This window comes from Eutrigla gurnardus (genome assembly GCF_963514095.1).
Source record: "Eutrigla gurnardus genome assembly, chromosome: 10".
Lineage (NCBI taxonomy): Eukaryota > Metazoa > Chordata > Actinopteri > Perciformes > Triglidae > Eutrigla > Eutrigla gurnardus.
Genome location: NC_139924.1, coordinates 5,389,090 through 5,411,445, shown reverse-complemented (window position 1 = coordinate 5,411,445; position 22,356 = coordinate 5,389,090). Strand labels below are relative to the sequence as shown.

The 22,356-nt window shown below is 42.5% G+C and overlaps 1 protein-coding gene across 1 annotated transcript; it reads right to left on the bottom strand.

Annotated features, from left to right (window-relative positions):
* Positions 1-626: 626 nt before the first annotated feature.
* On the bottom strand, positions 627-22,055 carry ptgir (prostaglandin I2 receptor). Its single transcript, XM_084020165.1, has 3 exons — positions 21,902-22,055; positions 20,762-21,762; positions 627-3,042 (listed from the first exon to the last, which is right to left on the bottom strand). Exons 2-3 carry the CDS (start codon positions 21,605-21,607, stop codon positions 2,755-2,757), a joined length of 1,134 nt encoding a protein of 377 aa, XP_083876291.1. The 5' UTR covers positions 21,608-21,762; positions 21,902-22,055; the 3' UTR covers positions 627-2,754.
* Positions 22,056-22,356: the final 301 nt, after the last annotated feature.

Here is a 22,356-nt window from a genome sequence, read left to right as displayed (position 1 = left end):
TAAAACCCTCACCACCAGTCTGCTTTCCTCAGGCGGTCATCTCTTCTTTTATGAAAACAAGATCCTTCAAACTATGTCCTCTAAAATCCCCAGCTAAGTTTGCTCCATTATGGAGAACAGAAATATGAAACGGGGATCTGAACGCCACAATCACATTTACGGTTAATAGATTTTGAATAACTGAAGTTCTTTCATTCTGACAATTTTTTACTTCCATCTGAAACTTGATCAGCAACATATTTCTGTTGTCATATAACTTAAAGATGCTTCTGATTTGTTTCATACAGTAAGAGCAGTGCAAATGTCAAGTCTTCTACAACGCAGGTCAGATAAGTGTTCTCCTGTAATCAACGTAAATGTGAGGGATTGTAACAAGACAAAAACAAACGATTGTCTAAACCTAAACACAATCGTCTTCTGTTTATCAGGCCACCGCTTCTATTTCATGTACTGTAAACGCACAGCAAACATGCTCGGGTCTCAGACAGTCAAGAACTATACATGGACTGAGATAGAGAGCATGCAGGACTGTTCAGCATCACAGAATCAGCATAAACATTTCTTATTAGGAACATACACAGAGACTCTATTCTTATATTATTTATTTCACATGAACAACAATGTATACCATATAATGAATATTATTTTCTTTATCTAAAAATGTATTCTTCCATTCACTTTGATGTACAACTCAAATATCCTCGAACACCAAATGTGCAAGTGGTAATGTGTCTGACTTATGTCGGGTCATGCATGACTGAGTGTTTAAAAACTATAAAGCAAGAAGTTAATGTGCAAAGGAAAAACTGAACTCAAATCACCTCGTGTCTTAGCCCCCAAATCTCTTCACTCCACTGCAGAAACAAAACCAGCACAACTGGAAGGACACAGGACATTAAAAAGGCATAAATACACATGCAAAATGCAGTTAAAGTCACAACAACATAAACCTTATTCTCACAGCAGCAGAGTTTAACAATCACAGACAAGCATAGGAAGTTTAGAAATCAGTGAGGATGACAAGGAGGGGGTGCAGGAAGCAAACGTTCTTGCAATACAATGACATTATGGTCTGGACGGAGATAGCGGTTATTAGATCGAGACTACAGTGGCCTTTTAAACCAGGTTAGCTCAACTCTCAGGCATGATTTCAAATTGTCTCTAGTCTCCTGATTTCTTGACAGAAGATGGCAGGTTTGACTTCAGATTATTTGCATTTTAGGACTCAAAGCCTCGAGTGTTTAACAGGTTGTTCCTTATTTTTGTTTTTGATACTTATATTTTTTATTGGTTTTATGTCATAAATAATTAAACAAGACAACATCATAGTACAATCAAATAAGAAATGAAACAGCCAGGCAGTTGGTACAGTCTAGGGCAATCAACATAGAATATTCAGACGGGGGCTGCTCTTCAGCACCACTCAGCCTCTTTGAAAGCATCTGGGATTATACTCCATCAAACAAGCAATTGTGAGACCAGAAAGTAAGGTGGGGGGTTCATGGATGACCCCCCTCGTTCGACATGAACATCAACCATTTTTTCCATCTTGCTAGTATAAGTCTCTTTTTAGTCTGAGCAGGAAGGTCAGTCTCTCCATCTGGTGTCAGGTTGTTCCTTTTTGAACAGAGCGCAACAACCAGGAAGATTGCAACGCATACATCACATGTTCATATTTACATGCAGTATATAGTCGAGACGTAACTCATCCTAGTTCAACATTTGCCTTTTTGTAATAAGCTGCAGCAGAGATGACGTCTGTGGCCCATCACAACTACTGGACGGATGGCCTGAGAATCCTGCACAGACATCCATGTTCCTGAGAAGATGAAGCCTGATGACTCATGGCGATCCCGACATTCCATGAACACGGGATCGCCATATTTGGCACAGTCGCCTCTTGTTATCAGAGGGTGAATGATGATGATAACTTTGGCCACGCTTAAACATATAATTTTGTGCCATAATCAAGTCAACATTTGAATTTGTTTAATACTTTGGTTTATGACAACAAACCTGACGACGTTTTTGTTTCGTGCTAATCAGCCAATATTAACAAGGAAACATGCTAAACTAAGATGTAGAACATAGTGCCTCCTATGCATCAACATGTAGCATTTAGCTCAAAGCACCTCTGTGCCAAAGTGAAGCCTTAAAGGAGCGCTAGCATGGAGACTTCTAGATCAAGACCTGCTTGTGGTTTGTATTGTTACTTCTCCTGGATTAAATAAAATCAGTGTCTCTTTTGCATCATACTCTCCTGTCACCGATGACGGATATATTATGGACCTGAGTGCTACGACAGGGAAATAAACGGTCATCTTGGTGTGGAGTGGGACCTCGTGTCAAACACCTGTAGATCCATCCATTAGCAGAGTTCCCTGGCTGTGTCTCAAAGAACAGGCAGAGAGAAAGTACAAGACAGTATACATTCATGCATATTGTTTACACATTTATCTTTTACCCGAGTGCACACATTCAGATTTTACAGTATATGATTCATAGGCATGATGTGGTTCAATGTGTTGCTTAGTTACAGTGCTATTTGTTTTATGGCACAATTGTCTTTGCAACTTTTGCAACAGTTTGAAATCAGTCAGTGGAAGCTTCAGACCCAGTGCAATCGTTTTTTTCCCCAAAGTTTTTTTCTCAACAAAGTGTTTGTGCCTTAAAATGGTGAGTGCAGGAATCCTGTGTGCAAATGTTCAAGTTTCATTTTGCAAATTCGCTCCAATATTAAAGGCCTCCAGTGGGTCACAGAGGTAAACTGGAATACACGTTGGCCTGTGGAGCCGCCACGTCTGCCGTGTTGCGCTGGATGTGACTGTCAAGCGGTAAAGAGCGAGCGCAGTGTGCCGTCGTCTTCACAGCTCTCCTGCTGAAGTGGCAGCTCAGCAGGGAGCAAAGGTGCTGAAACACAGACTTGCGGCAGATGATGAAGACCCAGGGATCCACGATGGGGTTGAGGGCGTAGAAGCGGAAGGCTGCCAGGTTCTCTCCATCGCCACAAAATGGGTGAATGGCGTTGATAAAGCCAGCGATCTGAAGTAAAAGAGGGTCGGGGTTAGACACAGTCTTTAGAAAGCACAGAAAAGTCTCTACAAGAGCCTATAAGCTTTTGTAAACAAGTTTTACCTGCAGCTGAGTCTTAAATCCCTCCCACATGCTTCCTTAAAAGAAAGCTTTTCCACTTCTCTGTGTTGTGTTCTCTCCTAATCTGAGATTTTGCTGCAGCATCTATTCTCTAACAAATTATCAATTTGTGTTCCCTGTTTTATATTTGGTGATTACTAGGATTAGGACGCTTGCATGTAAAGTACAAGATGTGCAGTAGCTTGGTCATGCTTAGAGTAGGTTTTCTTTGTGCCTTGAGTGTGTTTGCTTTATGTAAGAAACCCAGGACACTATTGTTCAGAGGTTTGGTAACCTGGCATTAAGATGAAACCTTTTGTCTGCTGGATGGAGCCAAAAACCCAACCTGATCCAAGCCTCTGTGACAACACAGCACATGATGGAGTTGTCGGCACTTTGGTGTTAAATCCAGACGAGAGAACGCGACTGTGTGTTTAGTATTAGTGTCAGTAGAGACTGTGGTTCACTTTAGCAAATGTCAACGTCCCACTCTGTATACTAATGGAACACGCTTGATAGTATCCCGAATGCAGGTGCAGGCCAAATCCACAACGTCTTCCTCTATTGACCTTTAAGGTATGACAGGCTGCACAGATGCAGCCCAGGCAGCAGGAGCTGGCTGCTGATCCGTCCTGGCCGGAGGGAGAAGCAGCAGCTGGCCCAGGAAGCCTCTTTGTCACGTGGTCCTCTTCTCTATCAACAAATATCCATTTCCTTCATGAAATATCCAACAAACAGTGGCCCTAATGAATGGCTGGTGCTGATTGAGTGCCGTTATGCATTTGGTGTAAATGTTTCGCTGTTGCTAGGGCCTTGGACTGAAAAGTAGGATAAGCTGGAGACGGAGTGAGAGCGGCCAGAGGGAACAAGTCAGACCAAAGCAGACTACCAGAGGGACCAGACAACAGGGCTGACTATGTCCTCTCCATCTCATTAACCAGCTCAACTCACACGGATGTGGTCACTCACAGATACACCCATGAGAGAGAGGGAGGGAGGGAGAGGGAGGGAGAGAGGGAGGGAGAGGGAGGGAGGGAGAGGGAGGGAGAGAGAGAGAGAGAGAGGGAGGGAGGGAGAGGGAGGGAGAGAGAGAGGCTGAGTGTGACTGCAAACCCAAAACAACAACAACTGTAATGAATCCTGTAAAGTTTCTAAGATGACGTTGAGCTTCAAACCAACAGGCTGGAACAGAGTTGTCGTCTTCGATGAGTCAGAAATGTTTCATGCAACAGTTCAAAGTGGAATAAAACAACAGACAGATGTTCTTTGTTTTTTTTAAGTATTTATGTTTTTTGGAAACTTCTTGAGTTGCACAACCGATGTAGACGGGGTTACTGGCAGATCCTCATGGTTGGGTTCACAGTTACTGTATTCATCGGTCAAATGATTAGCATTCAACTGAAAATGCCTCATGCTCAGTTGTGTAATGAGCATCACCACGAGCGAATTGCAACATCTATTAAAAAATCTATTATTAAGTGAGTTAAGTTCTTCCGAAATTCTTATTAACGACGAGGGATTTACTAAATCAGCACACTACAGGAAGCAGTGGAAACAATTGCATGTTTCTCAAACTTTAGAACTTAAAGTGGAATACGTCTTGTTGTTGTTTTTGGACAGTAAGTATCACAACATCATTAACAGTCTTGGCTTATGACCAAGAAACAGACCTCAGTTTGCTATTAGAATTAATATCTCAGGCCGACTTGCATAAAACACGATGACAAAGGCCTCTTGTGCTCAGTTATCGTACACTTTATTCATCACACGGCGCTGCCAGAAACATTTCCAACAGACACGCATCCTCATATGCTCCGCCACCTTCCTCACCCTTGTTGTCTCACTCCGCATTACCACCCTCACCCCCACCCTCACCCTTGCTCGTGCCGCTGCGTGACACCCTGCCTCTTATGGTCCTCTCGGCAGACCTCGAGCCCTGCAGAGAGACCACAAATCACTGAGCTGTCCTCTCCAAGCACTGCAGGCTGTGGGGCCAAAACCGACGAGATGTCAGCTCTCCTTAAACAGGAGCATATTAATGTGTGAGTCTGGTTAAAGAGCGGCTCACAAACAGCAGCTGGACTGAGAGCGTGTTCACGTGTTCACATTTCTCACATGTATACAGATGCATACAGTATTCACAGACGGCTGCACATTTTGTACATGCACCGACACAAACGCATTCATCATCACCCACTGGTCTGCAAACTGTAGCTACACCTTACAAGAGAACTGGGATGCTATTTCAGTCAGGGATATATTTCATTTTTCTTCAGCACTTAGTGCAATGATTAGATGACTGAGGTTCTTCAGGCACCTGGACCCAGCTGCTGTAAACGGGAACATCCTGGCAGAGACACGTAAGATGCTATTTGGCGCTAATGATTGCTTTGTCTTTCAGGAAACAGACCATCTAATGGATGCCTAGACTCCACCATCCATTAGTTTTCCATCTCGTAGTCCTGGAGGACTCTTCCCAACTCCTTCTTCCTGATCCTGTTTCACCGCAGCAACATTACCCCGGGATGAGAGGCAGCGCAGGGAAAAAGACCTTTCAGAGAGGAGTGTTAGCAGCTGGGAGCTACACTAGTAGACCAGCAGTAGACCGACATCAACCCCTATGTTTGTTTGGCCACTTACAGGCAGTGGAAACAAACACAACGCTGACATATCCTCACGTGTTAAATGATAATGGATCTTTTCAAGCTATGTGCACCAATCTCACTTCTGTTGTGTCCGTTTGGTCTTTATAGATGATGATAGGGTTACATTAATAATGCAGGAACTGATGCCTTTTCCCCTCTGAAACCAAATCTACACTCTTGCCATGACAAGACTGCAGGAGGCTGCATAAATTCACTCCACCCAGCTGGAGGAAAAGTCTTAAAACCACAAAAATAATGACGTTTTCACATTTGTTTCATATTTGGGTCAAACAAGTACAACATGTAGATTATGAAGCTTGACTGGCGTTCTCTAACGGTCGCTCTCGCTTAAAGTCTCGACGAGGCTTAAACATCTGTTCTTAATGTGACGGCATGTCGACGTCTTCAGCCCACTCCCAGGGAAAATAAGAGCAGATAAGTCTGATACAGCAGCTCAGTTTGCCCAAGGTGTGAAAGTAACTCAGTGTTTGAGGTTTGGGCCCGGTGAGTTCTCACTTCACACATCACATCATACTTCCGTAGAGTTTCCTCTTTCTGCGGTATTTGTTATATGTGAGGCATATTGTTTGTGCCTCACTCACAGGTCAGAGAAAGTTAAACACAAATTAAAAAATCTTTACACGCACACGTTTTGGTTCCTGCTTGACGCTGTGACTGTCCAATAAAGTGCATTGATCAGGGATTCACAAGAACATTGCAGTTGATTGGATTTCCACCCACTGCCTCTATTTCTCACAAATGACATACTGTCGATTTGAGGTGTTTCCTGTCAAAGGTTTCCCCGCTGAGCTCCTCCAAGAACAGCAGAGGCTTCGAGTCGGACTCAAATAATCCAATATGCCTGCCCCTGGACCGTCTGGCCACGCTGATCTCTGCCTCACATTTACTTCCTGAAGGACCTGATTTAATGCTGGCGGTGAGTCACTGCAGTGTGGGCATGTAATGTAAAGCTGCCTTCCACACAAGTCCTAACTCGAAAATGTCTCATCCCCTCTTAGAAAAAGTACAACAGAACGCCACGCAAAGTCTAGGGGCCCTAGTTTCGTAGACCAGGGCTGCGTTTCAAAAACAGTTTGAGTCGCCCTCGCTCACTTGCCCTAAGCACTTGCCCTCGGGGGAATCCCCGCCGCCATCATAAGGGCTGTTCCATTTCTCTGAACAGCTGAAGTGAACTCCGTGAGATCGACCCTTGAGGGCTGAGTGATCGAGTCAACAACGATAGTCACTTCAGAGCTGTATATCACCCACAATGCATTGCAGTGGTGCACGAAAAATATGTCCATGCGGTGGCGATAATGAACCTCAAACACCATTGTCTGCTGTCTATTCACCACCAAGGAAGAAGAAAATGAATCAAATTTAATTCATTTTCTTAAATTGTGCAATTAGCCTGTCTGTTGCAGAGTTATGGCAGAGCCCAACGTTTACAAGTGTAAGTATATAAGCAGCCGTATTGCCATCAAGTGTAGAATACGTCTTTGTCTCAATGAAATGAGTCTCTGCATATTTTGTGTAATTTGGAATAGGCAGTATAGCGCTACTCCAACAACGTGTGGTTGATCCATGATTGTCTGGGCTGTTAGTGAACGAGGGCAGCTGTGTTCCATTTACCTCTTTCACTCCCCCTCCGCCCACTTTCCCTCTTCCCTCCAAGTGGCCTCCGTGTGACGTCATAGCAAGGGCTGAGGGCAAGTGAGCGAGGGCGACTCAAACTGTTTTTGAAACGCAGCCACGAAACTTCCGCTACGCCAAGCTGAATCTGTGACGCCTCCCCCTGCTGTGCCGCCACACCCATCTTGGCGCAGGCGATCCACCAAACTGCCAAACTGACCGTGCTCAAGGCTGCGCGGGTCGAAACTTGCATTACACCGGCTCCGCCACCCTGCGCTGCCTGCGCTGCGCCACGAAACTAGGGCCCAAGAACTACAAATCCATCCATTTTCTCAAAGAAGCAGCTGTCTGGCGTCACCTGACTGACCATCAACTACAAGTATTACAAGTAAAAGGTATATTTGCTTGTATGTATTTAAAACAATCCATATCATATAGTTGAACATGGCTGCACTACTGAGAGTTCAGCTGTGATTGTTTACTTTTGGCATTTGCCACCTTCAACGTTTTGAAGATGGGAATTACAACTGGGGAAAATTCCGACCTCCTGAGTTGTCTTAAACGCAGCATTCTACACTGAAGGGGAAATTCACCGCTCCACATTCTGCATTTAAGAAGTTAGTGAGGATGTGGTTGGTGTCGTCTGAGACAGAGAAGACACCTAGACACACATAAAGAAGAAGGAGTTTGTGGCAGGAACGTGAGAATGCCTCTGGTGCACATAATCAGTTTGTACGTTATGTGAATTTCTCTTCAGGCTTTGTCTCATGATTGTGAAGAAGAAAAAGAAGAAGAAGAAAAAGAAGAAGAAGAAGAAGAAGAAGAAGCCATTAGACCTTTCACCGACATCGTGAAAAATGGAGTTCAGTGAGAAAACACTTCCAGACAACCGGCATCACTCAATCCACTCAACTCTCTGTTTTATGCATCATACTCCGACTATAATAAATAAGATGCTACGGCCTTTATGTCTATGGAATAGTGTTGTACGTTGAAGAATTGCATGCCAACTGAAAGGTCAGTGCATGTGTGGGAAGCTGAGTTGTGGTACAGCTTGAACAACTGAAAAACCACAGAAACGGCTGAAAAGAAAACTCACACCAAAGAGGAAGCAACTGTCAAAAGGGTGAAAACCCAACTTTAACTAAATTGGCGACGTGAAATATTACGTGCCCACATGTCAATCTATGATAAGGTCAATACAGGCCATGTTGCAAAACGTTGTTGCAACAGGCAAGTCACCCAACAGGCGTTCACTGCAGTTCCTCTTTGAGAGATAAAGCTGCTAGAGCTCGAAGTTGCTCAAACACGAACATTGTAACAGATTAGATTATTTTCTGAGAGATGTATGTTATTCTCTTTGTAATGTGGCGAACATTTTACTTGTTTAATTTCACATTTTTATCTCACATCCTTTCATCTTATTTGCCAACAGTTGAGCACAACTGAGTCTTATTAATTGCTTTTTTTTTTATTTTCAATGGCAATGAAATGAACAACGTTCACTTGAAATCATTTTGTTGTTTTACAGCCTAGATCATATTTTCATCATCGCTTTTGGTTATTAAATAAACACTCCTGGGAACGTGATAACATTTGTATTGATAGTGATTAAATCAGTTGGTAGATACATTTCTAGTTTGACTCTAAACCACTTAGTTGGAAGTGCATTGCAGTAATTCATTACTAACACTGTTGACAACTTTAGTTTCTTTAAATATCAGTTGATTTTCCAAATATTTATTATCACTCCCTTTTCAAAATCCACATCAACCACTCTTCACATCAGCATTATTTGGATCTACAACACTTAAAAAAAAAAGAAAAAAAAAAAAGAAAGCAATCTAGCTTATTAAAGGCTATTTTCTTAAATGGAGTCCGGCACATACTCACTCACTCAAATGCACCGGGGCGACTTGACATCATGTGTTACATGTGAACGTATTCTCTCAAGCTGCTGGATGTATTTACAACAATGCCATAAAGTCTGTTCACATAACACCTACTTCATGGCCACTTTAGGAAACGATAAAATAGATCATATTAAAAGACATTTTGTGTCTTGAGGACACTTTTGATTTACCTTGCACACAAGAATATAACACAAATGTGACATTGGGTGCATGATGGGGTTTGTTTTCTTGTCGTAAAAGCATAATTTTGCTTCTCTGTGCTATAAAGGACATCAAGATTGCTTCAGATTTCCGCTTTCATCTGATAATAACTGTATTCAGTTTTGTGGTTTTCAGCATATAAGATAAGCAGAGCTAACTGAATACAAACTATAACAGCACTAACAATCAGCATGAGACAACAGACAGTCACAAGTCTCCTGAGGTGCACTGCCAGCCAGCAGTATGACTTTCCCAAGACTGACTCTGACAACAGACCAGGTCCTAATCAATCACAGACTGGGAGCTTTTAGATTTAGATAAACAAACACAATACACTTTAAACATGGCATGACAGAAATATAACAACATTATTGTTGACAACACAAATTTGCATCAAAAAACCATCATCTTCAATTACCCCGGGAAATCTTGTTGACATGTCACTGTGAGTTTTTCCTTTTGGGCTGCTGTGGGACCATAAATCCGTGAGCCGGGTGGGGGTTCGCTGGAAATCAACTTCAAATGGGAAAAAGTAGATAGAAAGGATGCGTAGATTATTTCTCAGGCTTCCTGCACAGGCGGGTTGACCCCTAACATAAGTTGTAAAGCCATCTGAGGAGAATTTGTAATTGTGGGCTTTATAAATAAACCTAAAGTGCATTTCGGAGCAATGGGCCTTCGGAACAATGGACATTTGTCTTGGGATAATGGGCCGTCGGAAAAATGGGCTTTGGTTCTAATGGGACATTTTTCTGACTATTGGTGTTTTGGAATAATGGAATGGGACGATGGAATGACACATTTATCAATCATTGAAAAGGAAGAGGCATCTAAACAAAATAAAATAACAGACATTATAACAGTATACATCTTTGTAAGCAAAACGTCAAGCTATTTCTTTAAATGTTTAGTGTGCGAGGAGCCAACTCTTAAGTGGGGGACTTAACCATTAGTCCACATCAGCAGAAAGTTATAAGTATTTTCATCACATACATGTCATATAAAGTTCACAGGCCTGTCAGACGAACAGCATCTCCACCGGCTGCCTGGTTGCAATTATCTCCTTGAATTTGTTTTGTCCCGGCTGTCAGAAGGCTCAGACGCACTTTGACGAGAGAACTTCTTTTGTGTGCTGCATTAAACATTTTGGGAAGACCGCAAAGATATAATGTCACAAAGTACTGACGTAAAACCGGAGCATTTTAACATGAATAATTCAGTATTGAAAGCTGAGCGATTTATACTGTTATTAACTGCTGTGATTATCTTGACTGTTATTATCACACAGTCAGTATAGGATCATCATTATTTACGTGTCGTGATAGAAACGTGAACACCCATCAGGGGCCACAGCCCGACTGCTCATCCAATATAGTTTTATTATGAATCATAACTTAGCTGATGCCAGTCAACTTCATGGAACAGGAATGGGAAAATAATAATAATAAATCAATAATGACTGGACTAATAACCCTGATCACATCCATACTTCCTTTACTCAGTGATTCCGTAGCACGAAAATATTTAATTTTATGCCTGAATTTTTCTCATGATGAAAGATTTGAAATTTCTGGGACGCGTTCATCTCATCTTGTCTTAATCAAGTGTTTTTTATTTTTTATAACAGGCTTTTATTGAAATTTATCTCCTCCGTTTCCTTTTTTCACACAACATGATCACCACATTCTGCTTCACTTAGGGTTTGTTTGATGTGAGGGTGTTGTATTTCACTGCTGCTGCTCAGCCAACTTTTATTAGGCCATATATCTCCTGAGAGCGCCGGCAAGGTGGAGTATGAAACAAGAACCTATTGTTCTCCGTGTACCAGCGTTTCCCGGAAGATGTAATTATTAGATCTAAGTTAGCACCAAGGACAGTTTCGGATAGCCGGTTTAAGGTTGGTTCATTCCCTGGATTTGTTCTGACACTAAACACCATTCTCATGAAACACTTTATTTTCTCCTCACACAAACGTGTCAAAGCAGGCTTTGAATTAGCAGGTGAGTTACATTTTTACTATGGTATACTTTTATGTTTTTCAAAAGCACTAATAGAGTTTTAAAAGTGTTAAACCTATTTAAACTCACGGTTAGGAAATAAATAAACTGGGAACAAATAAATATCAATATACCACTCTCTGCATATCAAGTGACCCAGCGAGAGGTCCCAACCCGCAGGTTGAGAAACTGGGTGTGGAGCACATTTCACGCAATGCTGTGTGAACAACCAAAGTGCTGATGGATGGACAAATAACTGTGGACACGCGTTCATTAATGTGTTTGTACATTCGGTCAACGGCTGCGTGTGAAAGAGTTACTGATAATTTCTGTATGTCTTGGCAACAACTGTGAATATTTCAGTCAATCTCTCTGATTAACCCTCTTTACAGAGCCATGCAGAAGCATTCGCCCCATTGTTAAAAATGTCTTGCATTTCAACCTGGAAAGTGGATTATTATTTGGATTTTATGTAATGCCTCTCTGCTTAATGTAATGTCCTCCCTGTCTGTGATTATTGGTCCTCTATTGGCAGGTTTATTGTGGTGCCATATTCTTTCCATTGCATTAAATAATACATGTGCTCTTTTTATGTGGCACAAATGTGGACTTTATTTAACAAATAATGTGACTTCTGGAGGTAATTGGTGGCATCAGATCTTATGAAGAAGACATATAGACATATAGACCAATAGACATTATTTGTAGTCTTGATCATGTGACCCAGACTGATACTTGGACCTAGTGCAACTAATGATTATATTTATAATCTAATCATTTTATTGAATAGCCCTTTCATCTTTAAAAGATCCATGTATCGACCTCTTCAAATGGTTTGTTTGAAATTAGAAATGAGAAGAAAAGCAGGGAATTCTAAATTTTGTGAGGCTGAAATCTAATGAGATCTAAATCAACTGACTGGATTGGTCGACCTCTGCATGTCCCGGGAAGTGGTAGCAAGAGAAAGGAAATAATGTCTCTGTTCGATGCTGCGCTTGTTTTCACACAGATACGAGAGACCCACAGCGATTCGTTTGCCTAAAGAAACACTTGGTCTGGAGGCAGCTATTGATTGTAGACGAGGATTTATCGGAGCTAACCACTCTCCATCTCCTGAGGAGGTGTATAGGTCCAAGATCAATACGATTTTATTATTTGGTCAATGTAATAAATAGTTCAAAGCAGTCTATTGGAGAAGTAGTTTCATCAGGGGGAAGTAAGATGTCTGCACTTGTTTAATGCTCCCACAGCAACTTGAAATCATCAGTTGCTCCGACCTGGAGCGACCACGGATCTTTATCGGGCACAAATAGTTTTGTAATCACGATGGGCAGAACTAAAAGGGACAATGAAGCTGCACAGTTACATTTCATGAAACTAGAGATGCACATAGCTGAGTGAAAATGTGTTATTATCATCATTTATACAGATGAACTGTAACTGCATCCCAGTCACCTAGTCCCAACCTACTGATCCCCATGAAATACAGTTTATTTGTCAATATAATAGTTTAGCAGAACTTCTGAAACCAGCACTGTGATGCTGGCCATGACAGTGGTAACCCTCTGCATCCACACCATTACACCGTTTGTTTCTGTAAGTTAGCGGTATTTAGTTAATGCACATTATATATTCGATTAGGTTGGTTTATTAGTTTAACATAAAGTACTTAAATGAATCACACACAGGTTTTTAGTTTCATTTAACACACTTTATTATTTGACAGTACATTAGTTATCTATTTGAGCATGCATATTTAGTTAGCTTTTGTACAGTCTTTGTTTCAGTATTTTCTCATTTATTTTTCTTTGTTTGAGTTACCGATGCTGAGGATGCTGCTGGGATCCTCCAGGCAAAAGGATCCGCCCCCACAAACTCGGCCATCTTATAGCAGGCGTTGCTAATTGGGCCAACCCAAGGGCCGGTGCACCATAGGGGGAGATTTAATTCTTTAGTTTTGTTTATTATTTGCCTTAGACAATTAGTCTATTAGTAATGTCATTTAGTTTGGTTAGGTAAAGATTGTCTGTTCTAATGAGTTAATTTTCCTGATCAGCTTTATTTGTAAGTTGGCATTTGTCTTTTTTGTTTAGTGTTTAAGTTAACCCCTGTTGTGTTGGAATGGGCTGATCGCCCAGTATATAAGTTCCCCTCTTGTATTTATCAGGAGGTCTGTTTAAGTCTGTTTTGCCTTCTGTTAGTTTGTTCAGTTGCCTTTTGAACAGTTCTGTTAATTTGACCCCTTTTATGGGCCCAGTCCTTTGTTATTGTCACTTGAGAAATTTTGTTACCTTATGCTTTGGGTAGATAAAAACCCCTTTTTTTAAGTTATTGTTGTCCTCATTGCCGACTGACTCAGTCCATCACAAGCACAAATGATAAAAACATGTTTCCACCCACCATCTGTTTCCACATTTGTATCAACACTGCTGGGATTTTGTTCCAAGATGTTTGTTAAATTGTGAATGCACATCAAAGAAATGTTTTGGGTCCGTTTCTACATTGCTTTAATCATGTATTTGTCAAAATAAAATGCAACTACATGCAGTACGCCTAATTGCCCATGTTAACGATTTACAAACACAAAAAGAATCAATGGTATCCATTCTGCTATCAGTTGTTTTTAGCAATTAATGGCCTGTAATTTAAAGGGTTGTGGAGGGTTCAACAGGATGGGGGTCTCTCTCTCCCCCCCCCCATCTCCAGCTTTTAGTACCAGCAAATTAATTTTTTCAAGATGTAGCTGCAGAGAAATGATGTTGCAAGCAGTCTGACTGGAAGTAGACGGAGATCATTCAAGGGGCAGGGCACAAGAATGCATTATGCATGAACAAACAATGCCCCAAAGAGGATATTGTTCATGGATTTGCAGTCAGTACTTATTTTAATATGGTACTGACTTCAATTCTGCCAAGATTTCACCAGTATTACCTGAGGTACAACAGTAATGCTGTGACTAAATGTTTCATTCCTAGAGAAAATGCGGCATAATAACAGCTAAATAACCGGATATTTTCCTCCGGTGTTGGTGGAGACCAAAAACAGAGCTAAAAGAGCGTGAATATTGCTCTTACATTCACCAGGTGGCCAGAAACCCGACTCGGAATGAATGATAACGTTGCTCTGTAATTGCTGGACGTGTAAATAAGCAACTGTTTGCAAATAAGTTCACAATTTAAACTTAATTTGGGGATGCAAAACATCATTATTTACAGCTCGTTTTCACTGCCAACTTAGTGGTGAAAAAAAATTGCGTAAAATCTCAACAGAGATATTATATTGAGCATGCATGATGAGACTCATGAATAATGTTGTGGATAACTAAAAACAAATCATGAAACAATGACCTCTACTGTTCTGTTTTCCATCTCCGACCTGCTCTCCACATCTGGTTTTCATCATCCTCTGCCTCAGCCGTTAGAAAGCTCTTCAGCACCTGCTCACACCTTTTATTGTGTGACTGAAGCCTAAGGCCATGTTCTTCAGCAACCACACACTTCAATAATGATAATAAATAATCAACACGTTATCTATATAGCACCTTTAATAACATAAAGAGAAGCTCAAAGTGCTTTACAAAACAAATCAACAACACAGGCATCAAAACGGAAACAGTGGAATAAAAAAATCAATTCAATAAAAAAGGAGTTGCTTGTCTGATATGTGGTGGGAGTTTGTTCCAAAGCGTCTGTCCATAACAGAAACCTGCCACACCATGTTTTTTGTAATTCATTTAGGTAGGAACATATGAAAGGGGTTCAATGCCTAAACCTCATTTAGGAGCTTTATTAGATCTGCACCTCCTGTGAGGCTCAAACTGTGTAAAACGTGACCTTGCGACTCAGAGGAGTAAATATGTGCAGGTATACGAAGCGTTGTGTACACGCTGAATGGACCATCGGATTAAGTGTTCATCCGCTGAGAAAGGGAAAGCTCTTTGTTCAGCCCACAGCTGCTGATTGCAGAGCATCACCTTTCCTGCATGAGGCTCACAATGCCATGTACCTCCCAGCAGCACCTGGAGCCCCTCAAGCACAATACATAGGCTCTTCTGTGGACTCCACATCTCTGACTGAACCACTCCCATGTCTCAAACTCAACGGTGCTGGTACACCACACCACCGTCACAGAGACTTCAACCATTATTTCCACATGTTGCACAAGCAGACTCGTCTGATATCACCTCAGCTATTACAGGGATTTCATCTTTGAGTCATCGTGGATACGTCTGGATTAGGGGACTTCCCCCCTCTTCTTCCCACTGATTCACTTAATCTGGATCCACTTTGGAGGGTGGGGAGTCAATAGCTGTCATTCTGCATATTTTCCAATGGCATGCCGAGTTTTGACTGGGCCTGCCGAGGGCCTGAAGAGCTCCTGGCTGCTTTTGAAACTATTCTAAAGGTTGATTTAGCGTAATGCTTATTGTTAAAGTCCCACAGGGAAACAAACTGACACATTTGTCTTCATTTTTTTAGTGGTTTTAAACAACAGGATCTTTTGCTTTCCTTTGAAACGTGTTCCTTCTGCTCCGTCTGTCATACAGCCCAGATTTATGAGGTGCTGCACTGACTCCTGGATGCATGATGCCCTGAGACTGTATATGCGTCACAGCTGTTGTTTATCTTCTTCCTGACAACCATCCCTCTTGCCCAGTTTGCTCAGAGCTATTGGAAATGGTTTGATGTCATCATTTATTTTAGTTTTCAATAGAAGAATAAAAATGTCATGAAATAAATTCCTTTGTATTTTTTATAGACCCATATTGATCAAACGTTGGATGGTAAAGAACAAAATGACTCCAAAAATGAGACAGTTTAAAAAACTCCACAGGGTATCATGAATTCTTCTCCAAATTCCCAGCCTCTAGTCCACCATTCTTAAACCATATTTAATTGTCTGTTATTGCATGTTTTTTGTTGCTTTAATATCTTTACAACCTCAGTGTCCTACGAGTATAAATAAAGGTTGATTGATTGATTGATTGATTCAGCAATAAAAGTAGCAATTTGACATTCAGAGCATTAACATTGAAGCAAACAACTACTTGCTATGTAGAGATATAGTGGAGTGAATGAAGTCACTCGCCCTCTGTGTGTGTTGTTGTCAGAGCTTCTCCTTGCTTCGTTGTGCTTTTAGTCCATGTCCATTAATGTGATTGAGCTCGAGCTAAACGGGTGAATAGCTGAATAGCTTGTTATACGAGTGCAGCACTGTATTGATCCAGATATTGACGAGCAACATATTGCCCCCCAGCCAGCTGTGGTTCCCATGGGAACAGCATGGAGCGGGAGGTATTAGTGATTGTCTCAAGCAAGCTATCAGTCTGTACCTGTCGCCTGCAGGACACAGACTTGATCATTTATAAAGAGAAAGGAGAAAGACCAGAGGCCTAATGGAGGAGTGTTGATTTCCCTTTCAGAGGGAAACAGTAAGTGACATCTCAAAATTGACAGTCAAAAACACAGATTTCATTTAGAAACAATCAGCAGCAAATCCTCACATTTCAGAAGCTGAAACCAGCAAATGTTTGGCATTTGTGCTGGTGATCAATACAAGTATCATCACAATACGATCTTTGCTGATATCACCAAATCTGTGACATTGATTCAGTTCAGGGGCCTACAATAAATAGACGGTATCATCAGCCTATTTAACACAGTCACACAGCTTTTATATCAACTCGTAAAAAATAAACTAAAATCAGATGTTTTTACTGAGCCTTGCAGAAGTAGCTACACTGGATGGAAATGGTGACGGACCTGCCGTAGGAATTTCAAAATAAAGGCATTATGTCAAAGATGATTATATGTTTTCCCTCTCACAATGAACGTGGATCATTCAAACCATGTTTTACTCTTGCTGAAATGTATTCTGATTGTATTGTCCATTTGGTGGTGCAGGGCGGCATGCTGATGTAGTGGCGAGTAGACATGGGACGAGGATTTAATGATTGGCCAAAATTATTACGATTCACAATATCATCAACAAAATCTGCTAAAAACTCTTAAAAGGGGCAGCAAAAAATACTGGACTCATTTTACCTGATATTTTGTTGTTGTGAAGAAACACATTTTTACTGCATCACAGAACGCATTTGATTTTTTAGTGAAGATCATAAAGGACAGATGGGGTTTAGCTCAGGAGGTAGAGCGGGTTGGCTGGCAACTGCAAGATTGCCGGTTCGATCCCCGGCTCCTCCTAGCTGAGTGCCTGGTGTCCCTGAGCAAGACGCCTCACCCTAATTGCTCCTGACGAGCTGGCTGTCGCCCAGCGTGGTTGACTCCGCCGTCAGTGTGTGAATGTGTGAGTGAATGGGTGAATGTCAGTCATTCCTGTAAAGCGCTTTGGAGAAAAGCGCTATATAAATGAGGCCATTTAGCATTTACCAGATAAAAACAATGAATTAGGGGTGTGAATCTTTGGCTTCACAGCGATTCAATTAATGATTCAGTAGTTGGTGATTCGAGTCAAGGACAATTATTATTTTTTTTTTTTGGAACAATTCGATTCAGTAACTTTTAACCAAAATTCTACATCCATGAAATAAACATGCAATAATGCGAGTGAGACTATCGGTATTCTTCTGAAAGGTGAAAAATAAACAGACCACAGAATTACTTATTAAACATATTTATTCTATAAAACAGTAGTCCTGCATAATATTTTATGCTGAATGCAAAAATGTAATTTAACATTGCTCAGTTATTTTTTTAACATTTTTCAATAGACTACATGCTGGCAGGGGAGAGAGTGTCTTAAACGTATTAAAACATTAATCATAATTAAGAATCATGATTCATACGATTAAACACATTTATATCGATTATTGGTGAAGCCAAAACAATTCATTCTATTTATTTATTTTAGCAGATCGATTTAGTTTAATCTATAGGACTGACAATCACTACTACAATGTATACATTTTTCTTTTTTAAATAGCAACATGGTGTCTGCTCTTTCTGCTCATTCTTGGAGGTCTATTATTTGCATCAGGCTCTATTTCTTCTAGCTTTTTTAATTCAGGGTTATCCTGATAAAGGAAATTCACGATGAGCAATGCTTGTGAGCAGTTAACGGTTGGATGGTGGTGCACCTTGATTAATGTGTGTGACGACACTGTGAGGGGAAGATAATCAACTTCTACAGCTGGAAATTGATTTTTTGATCAGCAAACATGATGGACCTCGTGTTTCACGCTACATCAAACAAATCAAAAGTCCTTTCACAGATAAGCTGCAGTCATAACATTCATTGCATCAACTTCTTTTGGTTGATAGCACCGTATCGCCGTCGGCTGTCGACCGCTGTAGCACACTGCAGGTTTAAACTGGTGGGAGGTGATATACAACACAAGGCTGTGGAGTGAAAAGCCTGGGAAGATTCAGGTCCACAGTGAACAGGACAAACATTCACCGCCAGTAGATTACTCTTAAATGACACCACCTCCACACAAAATTCCCACACATCTGATCATCACCACTTCCTTGATCCAAACCACAACATGTGAATTTTTGCTTCCTGAATAATGAATAACCTTGCTGGGACTGAAGAATCAGTCACAGCTCAGAAATGCACAGAGCAAACACTGCCTCGTCTATTTTAGTCCAAAAGCCGCTCAACAAATACAAGATCCTGGAAGTATAAAGTCCGTATCATGCCTGTGTGGCAGAGGACGCTGGAAATAATTCATGTTTTCTCATTCTACAGTTTTCTTTTATCGCATTTCCATCTAGCAGCTGTCCCTGCAGACGGAGCTCATTCTGCAGGGCTCGAAAGCATCAAGGGTTACCGGTACATGGAAGATGAATGAGAAGGAACTTCTGAACTGTGTCAGGGAGGACGAGTAAGCACTTTACTGCATTGTCATTATGATAAACAATCAAACCTTTTCCACCAACATCAGTAGCGCTTCGGGTAAACTAACTGGTATTAATCATGAAGCGGCAAGTGTGCCGAGGTGCACTTGCCGCTTCATCAACACCGACTCAGTTACAACCACAAGGAAGCAAACATAATCACACACACACACACACACACACACACACACACACACACACACACACACACGTCTGTGGAGATTTAACCTATGAATATTGATGAGTAAAGCTAAAAATAGGGTTGTTAAGTAATCAAATCAATTTAGAGAACAAGGTAGTTTCAGGAGTGGAACTTCCTCAATGAAAATGACCATTGAGGTAACGAAGGTCTCGGCGAAACTGCGAGTTGTTGACTGATTTTATATGGAAATCGAAATATATACGTGAACCAGACACAACTCGAATACACCTACGAGTGGTGAACTTGGGGTTTTCAGTTTCCTGAAGTCTGACTCATAAGTGTGTTGTCATGACTTCCCCCGGGCCCTCTCTTCCACATCACTGGGGAAACGCTGCTGCATGTAGGTTAGTCAAACCTCCGGGCCAAACGTTACCACAAACCCTCCAGATGCAGACAGTGAGTAGTCGGGAAAGAGCGAGGACACATTTTACAGCTTCCTGTAAACTAGCTGATCATCACACCTCCGCTGTTAATGAGCCTAACGTACAGTTATAAAAGGCCTCTAATGTAACGCTGATTAATCACATCCTGCAGCTGTTTCTTTTACCACCAAACTTGACTTTCCTCACTAGTCTAATGCTCCTGAGCATGAGCCGGGGGGGGGGCAGGTTGACAGCCGACTCCTCCCAGAGGAGCCCTGCCCTCTGGGAAAGGCAGGGCCAGACCAGTCCTCCAGGGTTGTCAGGTTTGGCCCAGTCCTCTTAAACTGGGACAGACATACAGCAAGTTGGCACGAACACACACACACACACACACACTCACACTTTGCCACACATGCCTTGTTAGTGTCTCTCAGGCACACCTTTATATTAATGGAGCTGCTACACGACCGTTAAGGGAGACTCCAACCGGCAGACAAACAAACCACAGAAACAAAAACATCAACGGTCACCATGCCTGCAGTGCTTTCTATGTACATAACCATTACAGAATGATTGGAAGGAATTCATTTTGACCTCTGATCTCAGCGTGGATCTTTGCTGAAGAGTTTCATGTTTTGACATGTGAGTAAATGACACATCAGTGTGTCAGCTCTTTCTTCCCAAAAATCCAACATGTCGTGATTCAGAGGTGAAATGTGCCAAAAGTGTTGAGGAATCACACACACACACACACACACACACACACACACACACACACACACACACACACACAGAGGGAAAGTCAACGGTGAACTCACGGTGAGTGGCAGGGAGCAGACCACGAAGATGACGGTGATGACGGCCAGCAGCATCAGGTGGTCCACCTCCTCTTCCCCCTGGACGAACCAGGCCAGGCTCAGCCTCCTCCTCCTCCCCGACGACCCCACCGAGCCGCGCCGCATCCTCTGGCTCCGGTGCATCTGGCACAAGCTGACGATCACCGAGCCGTTGCACAGGAACACGGCGAAGATCAGCAGAGCCATGAGAGAGGAGTAGGACAGAGAGAAAGCCAGCACCAAGCCGGCCTGCTCGTCCCCCGTCGCATCCATGTCGATGAAGCACCACGTCCCGGGACAGTACTGCCTGAATTTGCCGTAGCCCACGTACGGCAGCAGGCAGAAGGCCAAAGAAAAGAGGTAAATAAAGAAAAGGGTGAACTTGGCAAATCTGTGGCGGATGTGTACAGAGTAAAAGTAAGGGTGGCTGATGGCCAGGCAGCGCTCCACGGCCATGGCGCACAGGATGAGCGTGGGCGCCAGGCCAAAGAAGCTCATGGCGAAGCCAAAGAGCTTGCACAGGCCAACGCCGCCCAGATTTATCAGGGACGCGTTGCGGGCGTAGCAGATGAACACAGGCGGGCTGAGGAGGCAGGTGCCCAGCAGGTCGGTGAGGGCCAGGCCGGTCACCAGGATGCAGAAGACAGAAGACCTGGACCGGTGCTCCTTCTGGTGCACCCCGAGGATGAAGAGGGCCAGCAGGTTCCCCACCACGGCGGCCAAAAACATGACGATGCTCGTCAGCGGCTTGCCGTCCCCGATCACGTCGAGGGTGTCATTGCAGGTGGTGTTGTTACACGCCTGGTTGGAGAGCACGCTTTGGTTCATGGTGAGCAGGGAAGCCTGTGGCTCAGTGTGGAATCAACGACGACGAATGCAGAGCGTGACCTCTTGACACCAGGAGGCAGAGGTGTGTGATAAGTCCCATAATGCTGCGTTGACTCAAAAACGTGCTTCACTCTCTGGCTCGTCTAGAAATACTTCTGTGAACCAAATGACAGAGAGATAGAAATAAAGAGGCTCAGATATAACAATGTGAATGCCTTTCTTCTCCTCTCACCTGACAAAAAAAAGAAAAACAATCTTAACGTTCTTATCAAAGTTTTAGTGACAATGACCCACCTTTCACTGGCTCCGGAAAGAAGCGTCACGCTGTTTAAAAGTAACCTTCTTCTTCTTGTTCCGCAGATTCAGGCTCCTGGTTTGTTAAATATTCATCAACATGTCGGCTGATGATAACACGCTGACCTCACGGAGCAGAGAGAAACACTGAACAAGCTCCGCGGACTTTTTACCCCGTCTGACTCTTTCTGCGCCTCCCAGTTAGTGTCGGATCGATGCTGAGTCGGAGTCCCACCCACCACCACCGCTGTAGCCGCTCTGCCGCCGCTGCTTCTGCCGCTGCCGCCTCTGCCGCCTCTGCCGCCTCTGCCGCCGCTGCTTCTGCCGCTGCCGCTGCCGCTACGCCGCTATGCTACTCAGATAAACACACGCACAGATATTATTAATATTAATTATGAATTAAGGGCCATTTAAATGTAATAAAGTAAAACATCTGACTGAATTACTTTGTTTCT

Bases quoted from the DNA above. Each gene is read 5' to 3' on its own strand.
- ptgir (XM_084020165.1), bottom strand. From the start codon at position 21,607: ATGAACCAAAGCGTGCTCTCCAACCAGGCGTGTAACAACACCACCTGC. The intron at 3,043-20,761 runs GTGAGTTCACCG...CTTTTACTTCAG, and splicing joins TCTGCTCCCTGCCACTCACC to ATCGCTGGCTTTATCAACGC.